We start from the raw sequence: 20,062 nt of genomic DNA, 5'->3' as shown, positions 1-20,062 counted from the left end.
TGTGGTCCAATTACCCCCCCCCCCTGCAGCCGGGACAACTCCCCCAGCCTGAAGGAGATCAGAAATGGCTGTCAGCAGCAGAATGATCGCAAACCCCCAATGCCGCTACGTCTGCTACGCCCAGACCCTCCAACGCCCCCTCCCGCCACCCTCTTACCCCTCTCCACCAACTCCAGTCCTCCTCAGCCACCTCCGCCCGCCCCCCCTTCAAACCCCGCCCCGACAATTCCCATCTCCTCCCCGACGCCCTCCCTGCCCCTCTCCCCTCCTCCATCTGTCGTCAACTCCAGCGAGATCCTGGTGGAGCTGGAGCGAAACAACAACTCGGCCAACACCAGACGGAAGGGCAAGCAGCCGGGGGGGGACAGCGAACCCAACCTCATCGACTGTCTGCTGGTCAGCCCGGCCGTCAACACTCTGTCCATCCAGCTCCCAGCGCAGGCCGACAGAGTGCTGGGCTGCTTCGCTCTCATCCTCCAGATGCTGTGAGTTTACAGCTCTAACGCTTTCATTTTTGAAAATGTGCTACAACTAGCCCGGAGTGTGCGTGCGTGCGTACGTGCATGCAACAGTGTAACTTGCTGCTCCATAGCTTCTGTTAAATCAACATGTAGGTCTATGCCAACTCAGCGCTGCTCATGTTTCAACTCCTCCATCTTTTTGTTCTCCAGTCTCAGTTCTCCAGGCTCCTCCCTCCTCTTTACCTTGTTACACTGACTCTCTCCATGTCTGTCTCCGTCAGATCGGACTACGATGACTGGAGACCTGCTCTTGCCAGCCTGTTGCAGCCCATCCCCTTCCCTAAAGAGTGAGTATTCACACATTTGATTCGGTGTTGCATTTTATTCATTTACTCAGTAAAATCTGTAAACCGTGTCATCTGAGTGTCCAGCTGCCATAATTCACATGAGAGAACTTTCAACTTCAATTTTCAACTTTATTTTGTCCCCAGAGGGCTATTGGTTTGCAGAAAGGTGTACCATACATGAAAAACCACATGTTCATACAATACAGACGGGGGGGGGGGTATTATTGTGTGCTTGCAATAATTAAGCTTTTGGGAGCAAAGATAACAATGTGTAATAATAATGTCAGATAAAAATGTGTAATTTAAACATTAAGCAAATGAGTGAATATTGTTTTCTTTTTTTGTATGTTATTTATATTTTTTATGAATACAATAAAATTTTCACAGCTGCATGTGGCCCATTCAAACTGGCTTCCCCAGATTGTCTTTAATAAAATTTCAGATCTAACATACTATTTATACTATGGCTTGGCTGAACACTTTATTTTTATTATTATTATATTATATATTATTTACTGAGAGATGTGTGTCCATTCTGCCCAGTATGCCTGGCAAATTTAACATTTTAATTTCAATATTTAATCAATAGTCAATGTCAATCCATTGGTTTCCACATTGCATTTGTAACTAAACCTTGACTGAGAGGCTAGATCCTCCCTGGCGGCCTTTGAGGAGTGCCAGCGTCCCCATGTCATTGGCTGCACTGGTCCCCGGAGAGGTTGCTGCTGAAAGCGCGAGTTTCATTTTGTGCATGTGCATATGGACGCATGATTATCTTTTCTGAGCTGCAGTTTGAAATACAGTGTTGCCTGTTATCAAGCCATACGGATAGTTGTATTTCACTCTCACTTTAGTCAGCCAGAGTCACAGAACCTAGCCCTGGCAGTGGCTGATAGCAAGCAAGACACAGACAGAGCGACTGGAGGACATGCATTGCAAGCTAACACATCAAGTCAGCGCTGCTGTCATTCGCTAACCCTAACCTCGCATTTCACTTTAACGTTATCTTTTTCTCTTTTGTGCCCGGATAGTTCCGATTCACTCTTATGGAACAGTGACACACCAGGGAGATGCGGGGCCTTTGCGTGATTTGCACAGACTTGCGTAACATGCAGAGTGAGCAGATGGGCCACACAGCATTGTTTTATGCTCTCTTGTGGGACTTTTCAAGGGCTCTTAGGGGGCCCTCTGGTAGCCATGGGGCCCTGAACAGCCTCTTAGTTCTCTTATACGTCAGGCCGTTCTGGCACTGGGTGATTTATGGACTTGTTTTGCCATTTCAGGCAACATTCAAGCTGCCTGTAATTCTAGTGGTGGTTGTTGGGGCCTGAGAGGAAAACTGCAAACACTACTAGGTGATTTAAAAATCAATAGAAAAGTACTCTTCTGCATGTCTTTCACTTTAAACATTCCCTAGTGGGAAAAGTATTTAGAACCTATACAAAAGTAATAGTATTACTACCACAGTTTGATAATGTATTATGTATCTATTACAAGTTAAAGTCCTGCATTCAAAACCTTACTACAGTGCAAGTGAAGCGTTGTATCAGCAAAACGTACTTTAAAGTAAAAGTATTCATTAGGCAGCAGCATGTCGTTAGGAGTTATGTAAAGCAAACCAATGATTATTCTATATCATTACATATATTATTATATACTGAGTTAGAACCAGCCAGTTGTTTAAAGTACAGAGTGTTAAAATGTTATCTCCTGCAAAAAAAGATCCTAATCTAAAGAGTCAGTGGGGGTGCGGGGCCTTGTCAGTGAGGCTGACTGCAGAGGGAAGACATATGACGTAAGGTTTTGGTCCTGATGGACCACAGCCTCCTGCCAGAGGGTAGGGGGTTCAAATCGTTTGCTTCGAGTCCCTTAAATCCCTCTCTCTGGGGGCGGATACATGTTTCTAGGAGGGCCCTGCTAGGGCCTGGCTTCTGACGTGGATGAGGTACCTAAATACACCTCTGGGGGTCACAACCTGCAAAGGGGTTTCTTTTCTCCCCCAAGGGAGCCAATTTTAATTGGCTCTAACCTGCCCCGAGTCTTTCTTGTAATTGGATGGCTGATAATGAGCTTCATTAGCGTTGGCTGGCGGAAAAGTTGTTGTTTCTCCAACACTGGGACACACCTGTTGCTCACCTGCGCCGCTGTTGCCTGGTCGATGGCGTCAGGCATCATTAGGAAAGGCAACAATACTCCCCAGCACCCTGGAGCCGAGCATTATAATGAGTTACATCAGTGCATGTACATCACTGACACTAACAGGCTCTGGGTCCTACACACACACACACACACACACACACACACACACACACAGAGAAATAACATCTAACATGCGCTGAATACAACAGGAAGGCAAACAGTTTTCATCTCATGTCTTCATGCTTGGACCGTTTTACAGTGAAAGGACTATTGTACTAACAGTAGAAAATTAGACCAGAACATTGATACCACTCTTGCAAAAAGGAAAATAAGCGTATTTTCCAAAATGTCAAATTGTTAATTTGTTTTTATTTTTTTACATCATTTTACTTGCTCCTGTAATAGCTTGAACACAGCATAAACTTTCAGATCAAACTAAAAAACATTTTAAATATCAACTTTTATAAAGCTTCAACTAAGAGTTGGAGTAAGCTGAATTTTAGGGAATTTATTAAAAAGTGATTCCATTTGTCTGATACATTTATATTGATCTAGTATCACCACACCTGACTGTAGTGAGTCCCCACAGGGATCAGCTGTTTTTGTGTACAGCATACTCTACCTGGGAAGCTTGCTGTGTGCTGCTGTGATGTCACCATGACTAGTAGCCCAAAGGGGAACTCTAGAAAATGCTTGTATACACTGTAAATGGGAAATCTCTATGGCTGTGCAATAAATAGAAATTTTATTGGCAGTTGAGATTTTGGCTCCTTATGATCCCAAAACAGAGAAATCGAGAAAAAACAATTATTTGGCTCATTGCGTTTTGCAAGTAAACTCTTATTTTCTCTTGTGTTCGGGAAAAGTATTAGGCTAATCGCTGTCAACTTGTTTAACTGTTTAACAGGTTTTTGAAGTTTATTGTTCGTTTTATCATATTTCCCTATTTTTTGGGGCTATAACATCTCTCTCTGCCTTCCCTCTCTCCAGGGCCCTTGCACATGCCAAATTCACAAAGTACGTAACTCAAACATCATAAACTGTCTTCACATATTCAGTTCAATTCCAGTTTGAAAAGAAGCTGAAACATGTGTCTTAATGTTTCTGTCTCCATAGGCAACTGAAATATGTTATTCAGAGGTTTGCTGAGGACCCGAGGCAGGAGGTGAGCTCTAGAGTTATTAAAAAAATGAAAGTTTTTTTTTGGAGATGTTAGTTGAGATTCACCAACGTGTGTGTGTGTGTGTGTGTGTGTGTGTGTGTGTGTGTGTGTGTGTGTGTGTGTGTGTGTGTGTGTGTGTGTGTGTGTGTGTGTGTGTGTGTGTGTGTGTGTGTGTGTGTGTGTGTGTGTGTGTGTGTGTGTTCAGGTCCATTCCTGCCTACTCAGTGTGCGTTCAGGTAAAGACGGCTGGTTCCAGCTCTACAGTCCAGGGGGCGTGGCCTGTGATGACGATGGAGAGCTGTTTGCCAGTATGGTGAGTGGATGGACACACAGCTCATAATTTTTATCATGGATATTGATATATGAGGCTAGATGTTGGACATCATAATATTGTTATATGATATTATATGATATTTCCTGGTTTTAGAAGGTTACAGTAAAGGGATGTACTTCTCAGAACTTACCCGTAGGGATAGAACCGAATTGACTCCTTAGTATCGAGTGTCGAAAAATGCCTCGTCGTTCAATACCAAATGTCACTACCTGTCATCAGCGTCACTGAGCCAATAAGAATGCAGCGTCTTTCTACCAAGAGCTAGCATTGTCTGTGATTGGCTGGCTAATGTTCAATGTCGTAGAGACACACAGGAAAACTCTCCGGGCTCATGTAGGAGGAGCTGGATCATAAAGGGTTTGTGTAGTGATGTTGTAATTTCTTTTTGTTAAAATGGATTTTATGAAATTGCTATGGAAAAAAGTATGGTTTGGGTCCGGTATAAGCATTTATAACGATAACCAGCTCTATTTACCAGACTTTTATTATTTAGCTTTACCCACTTAGCCATTATATCCACTTTACTGCTGATACTTTTTCAAAAATCTCATTATGTAAATATTTTGTTAAAGCACCAATTTACAACTCTACAATATCGCCGCAATATCAATATTGTGGTATTTGGTCAAAAATATTCTGTTATTTAATTTTCTCCATATGCCGTAGCTCTGCCTCAACTATTAACGTGGGTAATTAATGCGTGGCTGCTAACACCTGTTCCAGGTTCATATCTTGATGGGCTCCTGCTATAAGACCAAGAAGTTCCTGCTCTCTCTGGCTGAAAACAAGCTGGGGCCCTGTATGCTGCTGGCCCTCCGTGGGAACCAGACCATGGTGGAGGTACACGGCCCCCAACAATCCTTCACCCCCCTTTCCCTTTGTGATGCCGTCTCCTGCTAAAACCGTTTAAATGAATCTTTTTCCCCTCATCATCTAAGTATATGTTTGCATTATTTTGTCAATGAACATTGTCTTCCATTCTCAGCGATACTTTGTTACTGTACTCAAGTAGATTTTTCAGATATTTTGACTTTACTATTTTTTTGTGACGACTTTTTACTTCTACTCCTTACATTTGAACACAAATATCGGTACTTTCTACTCCTTACATTTAACATAATTGGCTCGTTACTTTAGTTTCAAATAATTTCACTGGAGTTACCGTTATTATTTTTCACATCGTCAATACCAAATTCAATCTAATTGGATTAGAATATATACGTGGAACTTCCACACCACTACAAGATGACTCGACAGATTCAGAAACATTTATTCGTGGTAAATCAGTGCGGCTGGATGGCGCTAACGTTAGCACATAGTAGTACGGACGGAGACATGATTGGAAATGAAGAAAACAAGCAGCAAGACATTCCCATCATCCTCGGCCTGATCTGAGAGAGATGTTTGAGACAGTGGACATCAAGAAGGACTCCGGGCTGCCATGGAACCCTATGGGGCAAATGTTCATTGTCAGTTTTGGTCCACTAAAGGTTGTGTTGTTGCTGCTGACAGACTCAGATTATTAATCTAAGTGTCTGACAACATTATGGAAAGGGTCCCTACAGAGACAGACCTTTAACACCTCTTTGAGACCTTTCTGTTTAACCAGAACCAGCTCGGAGGTCTCTAGCACTAAACCCACCAGACTCCATTTAAAAAAACAATACTTATAGCGTGTATGGAGCCAACAGATTTTTACATGTAAATCTGTTAATTATGTGTTTATTTAGAGTTTTGATGGTTGGAAAAGTGGAAAGACCCAACACAGACACTTAGAATAATATTAATCTGAGTCTGTCAGCGGCAAAACGAGCACTTTGTGAAGGTAAACACAAGCTGGACAATTGTCCCGTTAACTTCCAGTGGAGCTTGTTTGTCCACTGCAGACTGCAGAGATCTCTCTTGATACTGGACCACGTCAGAGACTTCTGTCCCATCAGTCACTCAGACACAGAACCTGGGAGAATATGGCCTAGGTTGAAAAAAAACACTAGTTATCCTTCTACATGTGGGTGTTTACTTTATAAAACAATGTATTCTTGTTTTATGTGAAGCCATTTGTTTGCACGTGTTGTCTGTGTACAGTACATAATTGTACTACTGGCTCAACCCCCAGTTTGAAACACGAGCATCCTAGTATCAATGTGTAGCCTTCAAGCTCGAGTCTAGATAACCCTGATGAAATCACTGGGACATCATCAGGGTTATTTTGTCCTCCCGAGCCACAGAAGACATTATACAAATGTTTTAGAGTATTTGTTTCACAGAACATCAAAAAGAAAATACATTGAAGAAATACAAAAATACTTGTGAGAGTGTGGTTGAAGACTGTAACGGCTTATATCACAACATTTTAAGTGTACAAAATGAAGGCTTAGTAGTACTCCTCATAAAAAATGAACTGAGCATCACATATTAAATCCGTGGAGTGACCCTTTACGTTGTAATTGTTGGCATGTGTGTCCAGATCCTGTGTCTGATGCTGGAGTACAACATCATTGAGAATAAAGACACCCAGCTGCAGATCATCTCCACCCTGGAGAGCACCCAGGTGGGCCTCCGCATGTACGAGCAGCTCTGCGACCGGCAGAGAGAGCTCAAAGAGCTGGTGAGTTACTCTCTCTCTCTCTCTCTCACACACACACACACACACACACACACACACACACTTTGCAGGTAGAGCAAGTCTAGACCACACTACAAAGACCCAATAATTCTAGTAATTTCCCCACGAGCAAAATGTTAAGCAGCTGTGTATATACAGTGGGGCTCAAAAGTTTGGGCCCCCCAGGTAAAAATTTGAATTAACGTGCATAAAGAAGCCATGAAAAGATGGAAAAATCTCCAAAAGGCATCAAGTGACAGATTAGACATTCGTATTATATGTCACAAAAAGTTACACTTTCAGAATAAAAGGAAACAAAAAAATGGCGTCTGCAAAAGTGTACCTTTGCTCATTCGGACTTCAACCTCATCGGTCCACAGAACTTGTTCCCACAATGCATCAGGCTTGTCTATATGTTCATGATTTTTGTGGTGAGGACGTAGAAGAGGTTTTCTTCTGATGACTCTTCCATGAAGACCATGTCTGTCCGAGTATCTCTTTATAGTGGAATGGTGTAGACCAACTCCAGTGTCTCCAGGTCTTTCTGGATGGACCGGGCAGTCTAACGGGGGTCTGGACTTGCTTTTTTCCTAGTCCTACTAGCTGTTCTGTCTGATATTGTTCTTGGTCTTCCAGATCTTTAACTTCCACTGTTCCTGATGACGGCCATTTCTTAATTCCGTTCCCAACAGTGTATTGTATTTATCCTACCACTATGTCCAGTAGATCCATTTTTTTTCTGCATTCTGACATAATAGTGGCCCCGAATTCATTTGCGAGGACATTTTGGATTTAAGGGGCACTACTAGGCACTGAAACAAAATCAGGACTGTGCCTTTAAAAATAGTCTAAAGTCTAAATCTATGAAAATCGTTTGGCATTTACAATAATAACATTAATTAAAGTCATAAATCTCTCACAAATTATAATTTATGACTTTTTTTAACGAGTTTGTAATGGTTATATTAAGGATTCAGTTTTGCCTGTGCAGTTGAAATATCCTCTAAAAATCTCTTTCTGAAAACATAGAAGAAAATAAGGAAAGAACTTGCAAGCATTAGAAGAGTCCACGTTTCTCTCTAATGCAGTGAGAGAGTTCCTGGAACATCATGGTGTTATTATTTTTTGTCAGAGACCTCACGTCTTTTTCCCCTTAATGTGACATGAACGCAGCACACATGCATCTGCTCACACACACCATCTACTGTCTGAAAAGGTTCCTGCAAGACATTGAGCCTCAGACGCCATCTTTTTTTGTCTTTCTTCTTCTTAGCAACGGAAAGGAGGCCCCACCCGGCTGACTCTGCCTTCAAAGTCCACGGTGAGATCACACTGATGATGAAGAGTTGTATCCGTCCTGACCAACATCAAGTATCATACTTGGGTTTACTATTTCAATATTGAGTGGTATGTTTTCCTCATTTAGGATGCAGACCTTGCCCGCCTGTTGAGTTCAGGTTCTTTTGGGAATTTGGAGAACCTGAGCCTGGCCTTCACCAACGTCACCAGTGCCTGTGCCGAGCAGCTCATCAAGCTGCCTTCACTCAAACAGCTCAACCTGTGGTCCACACAGGTACGCACCCGCACGGGACACAGCCCCGACACACACTAGGAATGGCAATGGCAATTTAATTTATATAGCACCTATCGTTGCACAAAAACAGCATAAACAATACGTGATAATCTAGATAGCCTTAGACTGCAGGGCCCCAGGTTCCATTCAGCCCAAGATTATTTGTTCAGGGAGGTGGGTCAGTCCTAAACGGGACCATCAGCACATAAGAAGCTGGGTCCAGACTAGTTAATGATAGCCAAACAGATTGTTTAAGAAGAAGGAAGAATGAAGGGGGGCTGTCAATCCAGGAGTGGGCTCAACAATGGCTGGGAGGGGGGGGGGGGGGGGGGGCGGGGGATGTCATATAAAACAGTTACCAGATTGGATGTCTATAATAGAAAATGGGGAAAGTAGCTGAGCTTTCTGGAAGGCTCCTAAGAAGCTGTGTGCTGGGGGGGGGACCTGCCTGATGGGTTTATGGTGTTCTCATTTATACATATGTTTGTTTGGTTTATTGGCTATTTTGTTATTATTTTGTTGCATGGTCTTGAATATTGTAGTTGTTGATTTCTGTCTTTGATGGGTTGTGATGGCAAAGGAAGGGGGGGGGGTGTACTTGTTGCTCATTGTATGTTTGTATGTTGTTAAAAAAATTGTTAATCAGGAAAAACAAAGCATAAATAGAAATTAGAATACAGTGTAAGCATCATCATTTTGGTTTTGTGTTTTATTTCCTCGTCTGCTTTAATTGTACTTACCATGGTTTAACTGTAAAATAAAATAAGGCTATACACATAAAATGTATTAATATTGTTAAATGCAGTAGTGGTCTCTCTTTCAGCTGAGTGGTCCCTGGCCTTAAAAAACCTTGAAGACCCCTGGAATAGACCATTAGCAGGATTTTGAAACTGATTCAGCATTGTACTGGGAGCCAGTGAAGTGATTTGAGTACTGGGGTAATGTGTTCTAATGGACTGTCTGTGGACATGTAAGGACATTTAGGAGCAGCTGTTTGGATAATCCTGCAGAAAAGCCCTCCAGTAGTCTAGCCTGCTTGAGATGAATGGAATCACTTGTGATCCAATAGATGTCTAACACATGTTCCATCTTTTTCTATTTTTCCTTCCTCAGTTTGGGGATGCAGGGTTAAGGTTGTTATCGGAGCATCTGGCCTGTCTTCAGGTTCTGAACCTGTGTGAGACTCCCGTCACTGATGCTGGTCTGCTGGCTCTCAGTTGTAAGAAAACACACACAAAATCACATCACTGCATTAAGGAATTGTTGGGTCCTCGATATAAATAAAATTGAATTGAAAATGATCAGTCTTATATTAACTAAGAATACAAGGACATGCTCAGAGTCAGCATGTTACCTGTGTTGAGGGTGTGAAGGCTTGGTTGTACTCGCAGAATGTGGACTGGTAGCTGGAGAGGCGCCAGGTCACCTCCGGGACACCTGCCAAGGTGCTCTGGAGCCTGGATCAGCACAGCTCCCATCCCCCTCGTTTACAGAGTCAGCTGGTTGGGAATGTACACGGTAATGGGGGCTAACTGTCGCTGTTTGCCTGTTCCAGCCATGAAGAGTCTGTGCAGTCTGAACATGAACAGCACCAAGCTCACAGCTGACACATACGAGGACCTCAAGGTAACACTGCAAGACAACTCATACCAACTGCAAATCGCTTACTTGCTCAATACTGATTTCAGAATCCGAATACCTAATTGATCCCCTCAGGGACGTTGTTCAGTTGCACTTGCTCACAGTCAACTTCAAGACAAAAATAAAAGTGAGAAAATAGCGAGTCCATAAATGTGTAAAGTAACAGTGCAAGAAATGAAAACATTAAGTAGAAGTAAAGTTAGATTAGGTTAAAAAGATGAAGTAGATAAAACAATAGATAGTACAAACTATATTAAAATGCATCCTTTTGCTGTTTTGGCCAACACTCAAAATAAGTTCTAATGTGGCTCCTTGTCTCCTGGAGGTCCTGTTACCAGCTTGTTCTGCTACCCCAAAGTGTCCAAAGGGGGGGGGGTTATATATCAGTGTTGACTAACCAAAGCCAGGTGCCTGACTACGATGCATGCAAAATCTCCAAAGTGCAGATGCATATTTCCAGATGTTGATGCAGCTTCCCTCCTCTCTCTGCAGGCCAAACTGCCCAACCTGAAAGACGTGGATGTTCGGTACACCGAGGCCTGGTGATCAACCACGCTCAACCACAACCCTCACCCATAACCAGACACACACACACACACACACACACCGCACACAGGCTCAGATACAGTACATGACAACTGTGTAGTGATGTCACCTCCATCGTCGGCCATCATTTGGCCAGGAACGCTGACCTCATCCCAGCGCGAGGATCACCGGATGTAACAAGAACATCTCTGACACGTGCATCAGAGAAGCAGCCTTCATCATCATCATCATCAACGCCTGTAGAGACAACTGTCTCACCCGCATCACTTTTTTGTTTTCTAAATGAGACATCTTTGTGGACCTCGCCGCTCCCCTTACCCTCTGGGAACCGTATGATTAGAGGACATGCAAGGAGCCGTTATATTAGACATAAGGGACACTTTTCTCCGTCTTTCTGCGTCTTTTGCCCCCGTCTTTCATATATGGTCCCTCAGTTTTCAGATTGGGTCTAAGTCCAGCTCTCTAGCCCGCCTCTTTGTGTCTGTGTCGAGTGGAAAAACCTGAACCCTCGTCTCTTTTTCTCTCTCCAGCCCATGTGTGATTGAAGGCCTGGACACAGCAGCTCACATTCCAGTTCTTCTCCAAAATGATCGCCCATGTAGCTCTCCAGAACAGACACGTTGACCTGTTGACTTTCATCAGTCCTCGCTCGGAATCGGCCTCTCTGACTTTGGTTTTCAGGTTCCGATTCTGGTCTCTTCAAGTCTTTCATTTGGGAAAATGAGGTGCTACCTCTGAGAAAAGAAGAGTTGCAAGACTGTGCCTATTCCACTTACATGACATGTTCTTTCACACACACACACACACACATGCGCGCGCACACACACACACACACACACACACACACACACACACACACACACACACACAAAATGGAAGAAAAAAAAAGGTTTTTATCAACTTGAATGGACATATTTTTCCAGACATCTGTGCTTTCATATATTGTGTGTTTCTAAATAAAGACATATGTATGAAGATAACCCCAGTGATGACATTTCAGAAACATTGCGGGAACTCTGCTAAACAGCGATGGGAACATTTGTTTCCTTTTTCATTCGTTTTCAGTGTACATACTGAGGATCTCCCGTTACTATTTAATAAGACAGTTGTGTAGCAGTAGCTGGGCGGTCTGGGACTGCCGAATATTTATAATTTGTGTCTTTAAAATCCTCCTTTATCTCTCCTGGATTAGGTCCTGACAGTAATGAAGTACACAGGCCCTGTTGTCTTATTTTTTAACTTTTTTTTTTTGCCAACCAAGAAGGCCACCAGACCTGGATGTCTGTGTACCATGCCATGGTGGTGCCGGAGACCTGTGGAGGGGACTGCAGGCCTTCTAAAGGTGGACCTGGAAACAAGACCCATCACCAGCTGACAGTTGGATATTTTCATGTCCTCCGCTATATTTGGCTCTTTATAAGACGGTTTCTGAAAAGCAGAAAGGACACATGCCAAACATCGTCATCGGATTGAGTTTTTTGGTTTTGTGCACACTTGTTTCTTCAGGCCAACCCGAGTGGGGTTTCAGTTCTGCTCGGTGTATCACGTGGAACCTGTCCCGCCCTGCCTGTGGACACTGACCCCCACCCCCTGCTGAGGTCAGGGTAAAGTGGAGCTGTGGAGGCCTACTGTTATCTTTCTTATCCGTCACACCGCCTATTTGAATTGTCCTGCTGTATTTCTATTAGGCCATAATACATGGGGACACATTCAGGCTGATGAATCATTCTCATCACAGGATGGAACTGAATTATTGTACATATTCTTTTACAATGGGCTATAAGGGACAAAAGATCGGGGGGAACGGGCACCTTTCTGCCACATTTGCCCCATCTACATTCCCTTAACATGTTGCCGTGGGTTTCGGCCCTGATTCACTTCCCGTCTGTCCGCGTCTCTTCTTGCTCTCTGGGTAGCTGTGGGTGGGGGTTGGAAACACAAGACAAGTCCGATTTCCACCCTTCTTTTCCAGTCGACCTCGTTCTGACTGCATCCATCCATTTTATTTATTCGAGTCGACCCCCAGAATGCTCCAGATGTTTGGAGTGTCGAGGCAGGAGCTGCAGCGGAGGACAAGACGCCGTCCACTATCAGATGCTCTGTTTCCTATTTATTGGGTGCCATGACGGTTTGGCCTGTAGACCCGGTCTGTGCACAGCCGTCTTTGGGCTTGGCTTTAGGACCTCATGCTCTCTTTCATATCCTGTATGATGTATATACGATTGTACATAGGCGTCTTCTCTTTGAACCATTTTGAACTGTCCCCGTTTTGTCTTCGTCATCCTGTTCTCTGTTTCTCTGGGCCTCCCTCGTCGGCAGGCTGCTGTTGCCTTCATCTTCTCGATGTGTGGTTGTTGTTTTTTCACACAAAGTGCACTGTAATCTAACAAATTCTGTTTTCATGTCTTTCAAGTTTCCGACATCTTTGATTTGATCACTTTAATCCAACGTTTGTTTCCTGTGTCCTCGTTGTTTCATTTTTTGCATGTACATGTCGCTGCCTCATCTGGTATTTTATTTTGTAATTTTGTTTTATAAAAGGTCTGAAATATGATAAAGGGTCTGATCACTATCTCACTGAGGTTAAGGACTGAAATGGAGAGATCCCATTTAAAGATTTTCTGATTGGTTGTTGCCAGGATCTGCCCATATGTCCCGACGGATCCTATTGGTCGATAAAGCCAATACTGGTACTGTTGGACTGATGCTACTCCTAGCTGAGATTTAATCGTTACGTTTGTCTGTTTTCATTTATGAAATAATAATGCTGCCAGATAATCATATCACAGGTGGACCACACTGACTGACCGTCATCAAATCATCACTTTACTGTACTTTGGTTCTATCCCCGATGTTTTAGAACAATAGTTTGACATTTAGGAAAATAGGCTAGAAATAAAAATAGGCTGAAAGACTGCTGAGATTTCTAATGTCATGTCCATATCCATTTAATATGAAGCTACAGTCAGCATCCGCTTAGCTTAGCTTAGCTTAGCTTAGCTTAGAAGAAAGATTGGAAACTGTCCCAAGCTAACCAAATCCTATCCGCATCTCTAAAACTACCAAATTATGTCCTGTTTTGTTTAAAAAAAAAAAAAAAAAATGTAAAAAAATAGTCTGGTTGCCTGGTAACCTCACAGTGATGACAAGGCTCAGGAAGTCAATGCACCAATCCAAGGAACAGCCCGGCACGCGAGCCCTGGAATGTGTGTGTGTGTGTGTGTGAGTGTGTGTGTGTGTGTGTGTGATTTAGAGGTGCTGGTAAGGTTACCTTGGAACTTGTTCTTTGCGTTGCGACAGTCACGTGATTGGGCTGCGTCCGCTGCTTAGCGCCGCCCAGGATGATTGTGATTGGTTAACAGGCCTCACAATACGACGTCATCCCGATACTTATGTCATAATACTATATTGTTGTGATTTAAAACACATTGCAATATTCTTTGAAGTATTGCAATTTGTAACCTTTTTTCCAACTTGTTTCCCAATTTCAAATGATGTCCCCAAAAGGAAATTATGTCAAATTATGTAAAAAGAAACATTTCTCTGTTTGTTCATCTCACTTTAATTTGATTGCTGCAGAATGGGACAAACTGACCACCACATATTTATTAATAGATCTATACTTACTACTACGTACGGGCACTGAAAAAATATCCAGATATTATGCTGCATCAATTTTATTCCCCCACTCCTATTAGTTTAAAAAGTGCCAGAGCAGATCCAGGAATGTGGTGTGGACTAGGCAGACCTTCCTCCGCGGGGCTGTGGAGGACGGTCTGGACGTGCCAGACTACTTTCAGACAAAGCCTGTTTCCAGTCCTAATGCTAAGATAAGCGAACTTACTGCTGGCGTTAATCTCCTCATCCAGTTTGGCATGAAACATTTTTCCTGGGGGGGGACCGGACCGGGTCACTGAACTCATGCTACAGTTTGTAGGCCGTGATGAGCTGCTGCTTGTCCCACCCACGTGGAAGGTTTCTGTGCTGCTGTAGAACGTGTTCTGTTTCCTGTGGCGCTCCCTGTGCCCCCCCCCCACCCCCCATGTTGGCTATAGTTTAGAGTTTCTCCCATGTCCCAGATGTGTGCAGCTGTGCTCCAGGCTTTACTTATTACGGAAGGAGAGGGTCAGCTGTGACACAGCCCGACAAATCTGACAAAACTCTATTTCCCAGAATTCCTTATTAGTAAAAATATTTTTTGGCAGCTGGGAAAGGGCACCCATCATGTTTCTCTCTGTTTTCAGTCTTTCTCCGCATTGATCTGCTTCTCCCGCTTGGTTATGATTATTATTATTATTATTATTATTATTGCTGCTGCTCTGTGGCTGTTGTAATAAAAATTCAAAAGATCTTCAACAGGAAAAATAACAACTATGATGTGAAATAATTTCAATCAAAAATAAAATGTCTGTGAATATGTTTCAGCTGTGTCTGGGTGTGTTTGTTCTTCTAAAATCAGGTTCCAACCCTAACTCCAGTAATCACCACACAGATTATTCCAGTCATTACCACTTCTACAGGATGCTGCACGTTGGTTTAGTGCCATTTCATAACAATATCAGCATAAATCAGGGGCTATAATCCAACCATACATATGATCAGATTTGGTCAATAAAGTCATGCTTTGCTAACTAAATTAGAAGTGATTGTGTGTGTGTGTGTGTGTGTGTATACATTGAACTCCAAACAACAACAAAACTTATATAAATAATAAATATTTCTTTTAGAAAAATCAATATCCATAGTATAATTTCAAGCAAGATTCATGGTTTCTACTGAAATTAAATTAAAAATTTAAATGAGTAATTTCTATTTTAAAAAGTAATTTACTGGGCTGTCAGGTTTAAGGGTTCAATATCGAAAGAAAATGTGAAAACGGTTTCTATCCCATTCTTTTATTTATTATAACGGCCTCTTCTCTAAAGGCTTCCTGGCTTTATTTCCTTCTCTCAGAGGCCGCATCACTTCTACGTCAAGTTCAGGAATTGGGATTTGTTTTGGTGATATTGTACAGAAGCACACTGACAACTTGTAAATAGTTAAGATCAATCTGATATATCAGAAAGATTGTTTTGGCCCTTATCTATTATTGTAATCCATCTATGTGGACCTTCTGCAGTGTGTTGCAGTGTGTTGCTCCTCGGTGCAGTTTTAGTGACCCGGGTACAGTTAAATACCTGGACAACGGCAACAGAACACAACACTAATGCACCTTTCATATTGTCTTCATTGCTCTCTCCCTTTCTCTCTCTACTTCTCCCCCCCACTACTGGAGTCGGGTTTGGCAGTATAAGAAAATGACACCATGCTGAAAACATGCACAGAACCCTCCCCCTGAACACGCCAGCCTGCTTAGCATCCAGGTTAGTTCAGCTGCTGTAACGCCTGGAGCTGAGGCCCGGAGCTGAGGCCCGGAGCTGAGGCCCGGAGCTGAGGCCCGGAGCTGAGGCCCGGAGCTGAGGCCCGGAGCTGAGGCCCGGAGCTGAGGGTTCCTTTTTCCTGGGCTGGACCCAGTAGAGCCCGTTTGAGTAGAAGGCTCTCTCTGGGTTGAAGCACTAAAAGAGAAAATAAATGCAGCAAGTACATTTTACATGTTCACACCCCTTTGGTACATAAAAATAACAGTAATTATTTATACAGTACATATTTCAGCTGCAGACTAAACAAGGCACCCATCTCCTACACGCTTGTGTAGGGACCAATAAAGTATTTCTGATTCTGAAGAGAAATTAAAATGTGAAGTTACTTTTCAAAATGCCTCTGAAGATTATTCATCTTTCCACCAAGCTCCAGAAATGTTCTACTTCTCTTATGAAATCTGCACAATCATAGTCCAGTACTGACACAGCCCTGTGGAGATATGTCTGGTTATGCAAAACTGATTGCACCATACCAAAAGTTTGTCAGACAACTTTTTATTATTTTTACTCTTACTGGTATATGCAAACCTATCAGACTCATTTGCATTTGAGGTGGTTCATGAAAGGTTTTTGTAAAGTTAAATTTTCACCCATGACGGCTATATTTATTGTAACAGTACAATGGTTTATGTGCATGTAGACTATGCTAGAGACACAAGTACAGTGTTTACACTCAAGCTCAATCAAAACGTTACTGTCAGAAGTGGGATTCGAACCCACGCCTCCAGAGGAGACTGCGACCTGAACGCAGCGCCTTAGACCGCTCGGCCATCCTGACTGGGTACGAAACCAATAGACAGGGCGACTCCTAATGGTAATAAACTAAACTGCAGCAATACAACAGTTTGGTATGGCCTGTCATGAGATAGCATGATAGCATGTTCTCTACAGAAATAAGACCGAGACAGGGTGACCCCTAACGGTGACAACCTGAACTGCAGCAATACAACAGCTTTGTTCGAAAAAAGGCACAGTATAATAAGGCAAGAAAAATCATAAAAAGTCACAGTATGTCGAAAAAATTAATAAAAAAGTCATAGTATAGTGTGTCAAAAAAAATCATAGTATAGCATGCCGAAAAAAGTGATTAAAAAGTAATAGTATAGGATGTCGAAAAAAGTCACAGTATAGTATGTCAAGAAATAGAATTAAAAAGTCATAGTATAAAATGTCAAAAGCAATCATAGTATAGCGTGTCAAAAAAAGTGATAAAAAGTAATTGTATATTATGTTGAAAAAAAGTCATAAAAGTCACAGTATAGAATGTAAAAAAAAATTCAGCAATAAAGACATAGTATTGTATGTCGACAAAGGTAATAGTACAGAATGTAAAAAAAAGTCAAAAAAGTCAGGGGAACGGTCCTAAGAGAAGTGGACTTGGGGCAGAGGAATGCATTGATGGTTTAGAAACTCAGGGTTGTGGGTTCAGTCCTCATGAGACTAACATGTCTAACATGTAAAGCTCAGAACTCAAATATGTTCTAAAACCCAATATGTTCTAAAACAAACTCAGGCTAGCTGGATCTAGGATTCTGAACTAGAACCCAGCAACTGTCTAATGTTGAAAAATGTTGTAGTTTTAACGTTCCTTCCAGCTCGGCATGTATATAACATATCTTTAAGTATAGAAGTAGTTCACATTGACGGGATAGCTATACTAAGACAGGGCCTGTCATAAAGAATCGCTTTCACCACAAATGGGACGGAAACAGTGAAAAATGTTTCTAATTTTATTAAATGACTAATTTTACTCCAACTAATATGTCTTAATGTTTACAGCATAAATACATGAATCATATCAAAATGAATACATTCCAACACAGCACTAAGAAATAAAGATAAATCAGAGATAAAGGGTACAGTTCAACAAGCATACTTTATTGACTCAATGCTTAAGAAGGTCTCAGAGAAATAGAGGAAAGCTACAGACATCATCTGGCTTCAAATTAAATCCATCAAAAATGCTCTCATTACATCACCTGTTGTCACAAATCTGACTTCACTTTCAAAAATATGCCACACAGAGGAAATAATGCCACACTGGTGAATCTGCACAGCAAAACAGGGTTTGAAATACAAAAAAATAAAAGAAACATGCAACACAAGCTCTGTGGCAGAGGAAGCGTCTGCACTGGAACTATTACTGGAATGGATGGAAAATAAATATCTGAGTATCAGCGCTGTCCTCCTGGGACGGGATGCAGTTGGACCCAGACTCACAGAAATGTTACAACCTTGCATCTGATCTGTTATAAAGGACTTACACCATTCAACTTCCCTCAACCTGCTCCCCCCCCCCCCCCCCATGTTATGAATTGATACTATAAATAAAACTGAATTGAATTGAATGTTCCAATATTTCCATATTTGAGGAAATATTAAGACCACATGTTTCTTAATCTTAAATAAATAGAAAAGTATTTTTGGCATGAAAATTAAAAATGATAACATGTCACAGTAAGGAAAACTCTTAACTGCACAAACCCCAATCCCGTGACTCAGCACCTAGAGCTGATGTTCTAGTCAGCATTCGTCCCCCGCTGAGGTCTGCTGAGTCCTCACGAGTAGAACTTACTGTTGTTAATCTTCTTTTCTTTTGTCCTGGGGCACAAAGAAAACAGCGGAAATAACGAGGGACCTGAAGAGCGCCCATTAGGCTCCTTTCCAGCGTCATGTTTGTACTCTTGGGGTCTACTAGAATGTGGAGTGTGTCTTGGTGAAGAACCACGGACGAAGCTGAGTTAGGCTCACCTGTGGTTCTCGCCAGTGCTGCCCTCCCTCACCAGCGGGTTGTGTTGGCGGGGGAGGGTGGAGCGCTGATTGGGGGTGTGCGTGTCGTACAGGAAAAGCTCGCTGCTGACCTCCGCCTGCTTCTTCCTCAGCTGGCTGGAGGACGAGTACAGCTCCTCCTCTGCTTTCTGAAGGACAATTTTCATAATAATTTATACTTTTATTAGACCCCAGTGGGGAAATTACCACTTGCATTCTGTTTGTTAGTAATCAATCCACCACAGGCCTGACATCACACACATGCTCAGGATGGAGTGATGTCAGAGTGGGGGGGGGGGGGGGGGGGGGGGGGGCTGTGCTGGGGGGGTCACCTTGCTCAAAACACTGTGGCAGTGCCCAGTAGGTGAACTGGCATCTCTCCAGCTACCAGTCCATACTTGTAGCTGATAGCAATGATAGCAATACATAAAGTATACATTATTATTATTATTACATGACAGATCTCTGCACAAAATCAGGTCTACCCATTAACAACCAAAAGTTGAAAGATAAAATCAAAATAGAAAAAGAAAAAGGTAGAGAGAGAAAATGCTGAATAAAAAATTAACAGTAATATACTTGCGCTTCGTTCTTCGTTCACAAGTCTGTTTTTTGATAAACTCAATGATCTCTCAGAGTGATGTCAAATAAAAACAATAATTTCCATTTTTTTACTCACCACTGCTTGTTGGACGTTGATGTAGACCAGCAGCGAGGCTAACTCTAAGTTTTCATTGTAGCCGTTCTTTAGCGGTACAGAGCGGTAACCTGACGAAACAAAACCCTCTGTTAATAACCATACTATCCCAACCACTCATATCTAATAACATATAACTATAACATCAAAGCAGCACGCCTGGGTTTTGGATGCTCGTAGCCCGTACATGTCTGCTGTAGAGACAGAGACACCTGGCGTCTCACTCGCTGCACACTCTATGTGCATCCTGTTGCATTTAAGTACACCTGATTTTTAAAATGTAAATATGTTCATCAATGCCATCTTCAGTTGTTACCATGTGGTCTGTAGGGGTGGGGGTGGGGGGGGAGAATCAATACAGCACAGTA

General features: G+C 42.5%; 2 protein-coding genes, 2 long non-coding RNA genes and 1 other non-coding gene across 8 annotated transcripts in view; 2 read left to right on the top strand and 3 right to left on the bottom strand.

Moving 5' to 3' along the window:
• LOC116693506 (uncharacterized) overlaps positions 1–5,082 on the bottom strand; it is a 15,547-nt gene extending 10,465 nt beyond the window's left edge. The window contains exon 1 of the long non-coding RNA XR_004332942.1: positions 4,924–5,082. This is a non-coding gene — a long non-coding RNA (uncharacterized LOC116693506). The remainder of the gene's footprint in view (positions 1–4,923) is intronic.
• Positions 1–15,227, top strand: part of LOC116693385 (C-Maf-inducing protein) — a 48,916-nt gene extending 33,689 nt beyond the window's left edge. For 2 of the 3 annotated variants that reach the window (XM_032522320.1, XM_032522319.1), the window contains 12 exons: positions 30–485; positions 743–808; positions 3,938–3,964; positions 4,064–4,112; positions 4,315–4,422; positions 5,167–5,283; positions 6,911–7,051; positions 8,322–8,369; positions 8,475–8,621; positions 9,735–9,840; positions 10,177–10,247; positions 10,755–15,227. In XM_032522320.1, coding sequence (XP_032378211.1) covers positions 30–485; positions 743–808; positions 3,938–3,964; positions 4,064–4,112; positions 4,315–4,422; positions 5,167–5,283; positions 6,911–7,051; positions 8,322–8,369; positions 8,475–8,621; positions 9,735–9,840; positions 10,177–10,247; positions 10,755–10,808 — 1,390 coding nt within the window. In that variant the 3' untranslated portion in view covers positions 10,809–15,227. The remainder of the gene's footprint in view (positions 1–29; positions 486–742; positions 809–3,937; positions 3,965–4,063; positions 4,113–4,314; positions 4,423–5,166; positions 5,284–6,910; positions 7,052–8,321; positions 8,370–8,474; positions 8,622–9,734; positions 9,841–10,176; positions 10,248–10,754) is intronic. The other variant, XM_032522321.1, reaches the window with a different exon arrangement.
• Positions 15,228–15,924: 697 nt separating this feature from the next.
• The window catches only part of LOC116693494 (uncharacterized), a 20,803-nt gene continuing 16,665 nt past the window's right edge, over positions 15,925–20,062 (top strand). Inside the window, exon 1 of the long non-coding RNA XR_004332931.1 lies at positions 15,925–15,936. This is a non-coding gene — a long non-coding RNA (uncharacterized LOC116693494). The remainder of the gene's footprint in view (positions 15,937–20,062) is intronic.
• trnal-cag (transfer RNA leucine (anticodon CAG)) lies at positions 16,924–17,006 on the bottom strand. The gene has a single exon. It is a non-coding gene; the product is annotated as a tRNA-Leu (tRNA).
• Positions 18,581–20,062, bottom strand: part of LOC116693373 (1-phosphatidylinositol 4,5-bisphosphate phosphodiesterase gamma-2) — a 28,653-nt gene continuing 27,171 nt past the window's right edge. For both annotated transcript variants that reach the window (XM_032522297.1, XM_032522298.1), the window contains exons 31-33: positions 19,677–19,765; positions 18,980–19,146; positions 18,581–18,829 (exon numbers count right to left, since the gene is read on the bottom strand). In XM_032522297.1, the coding sequence (XP_032378188.1) occupies positions 18,787–18,829; positions 18,980–19,146; positions 19,677–19,765 (299 nt within the window). In that variant the 3' untranslated portion in view covers positions 18,581–18,786. The remainder of the gene's footprint in view (positions 18,830–18,979; positions 19,147–19,676; positions 19,766–20,062) is intronic.

This window comes from Etheostoma spectabile, chromosome 8 (genome assembly GCF_008692095.1).
Source record: "Etheostoma spectabile isolate EspeVRDwgs_2016 chromosome 8, UIUC_Espe_1.0, whole genome shotgun sequence".
Taxonomy (NCBI): Eukaryota; Metazoa; Chordata; class Actinopteri; order Perciformes; family Percidae; genus Etheostoma; species Etheostoma spectabile.
The sequence above is the reverse complement of the archived record's forward strand: the minus strand, read 5'-3'. Positions and strand labels throughout refer to the sequence as shown.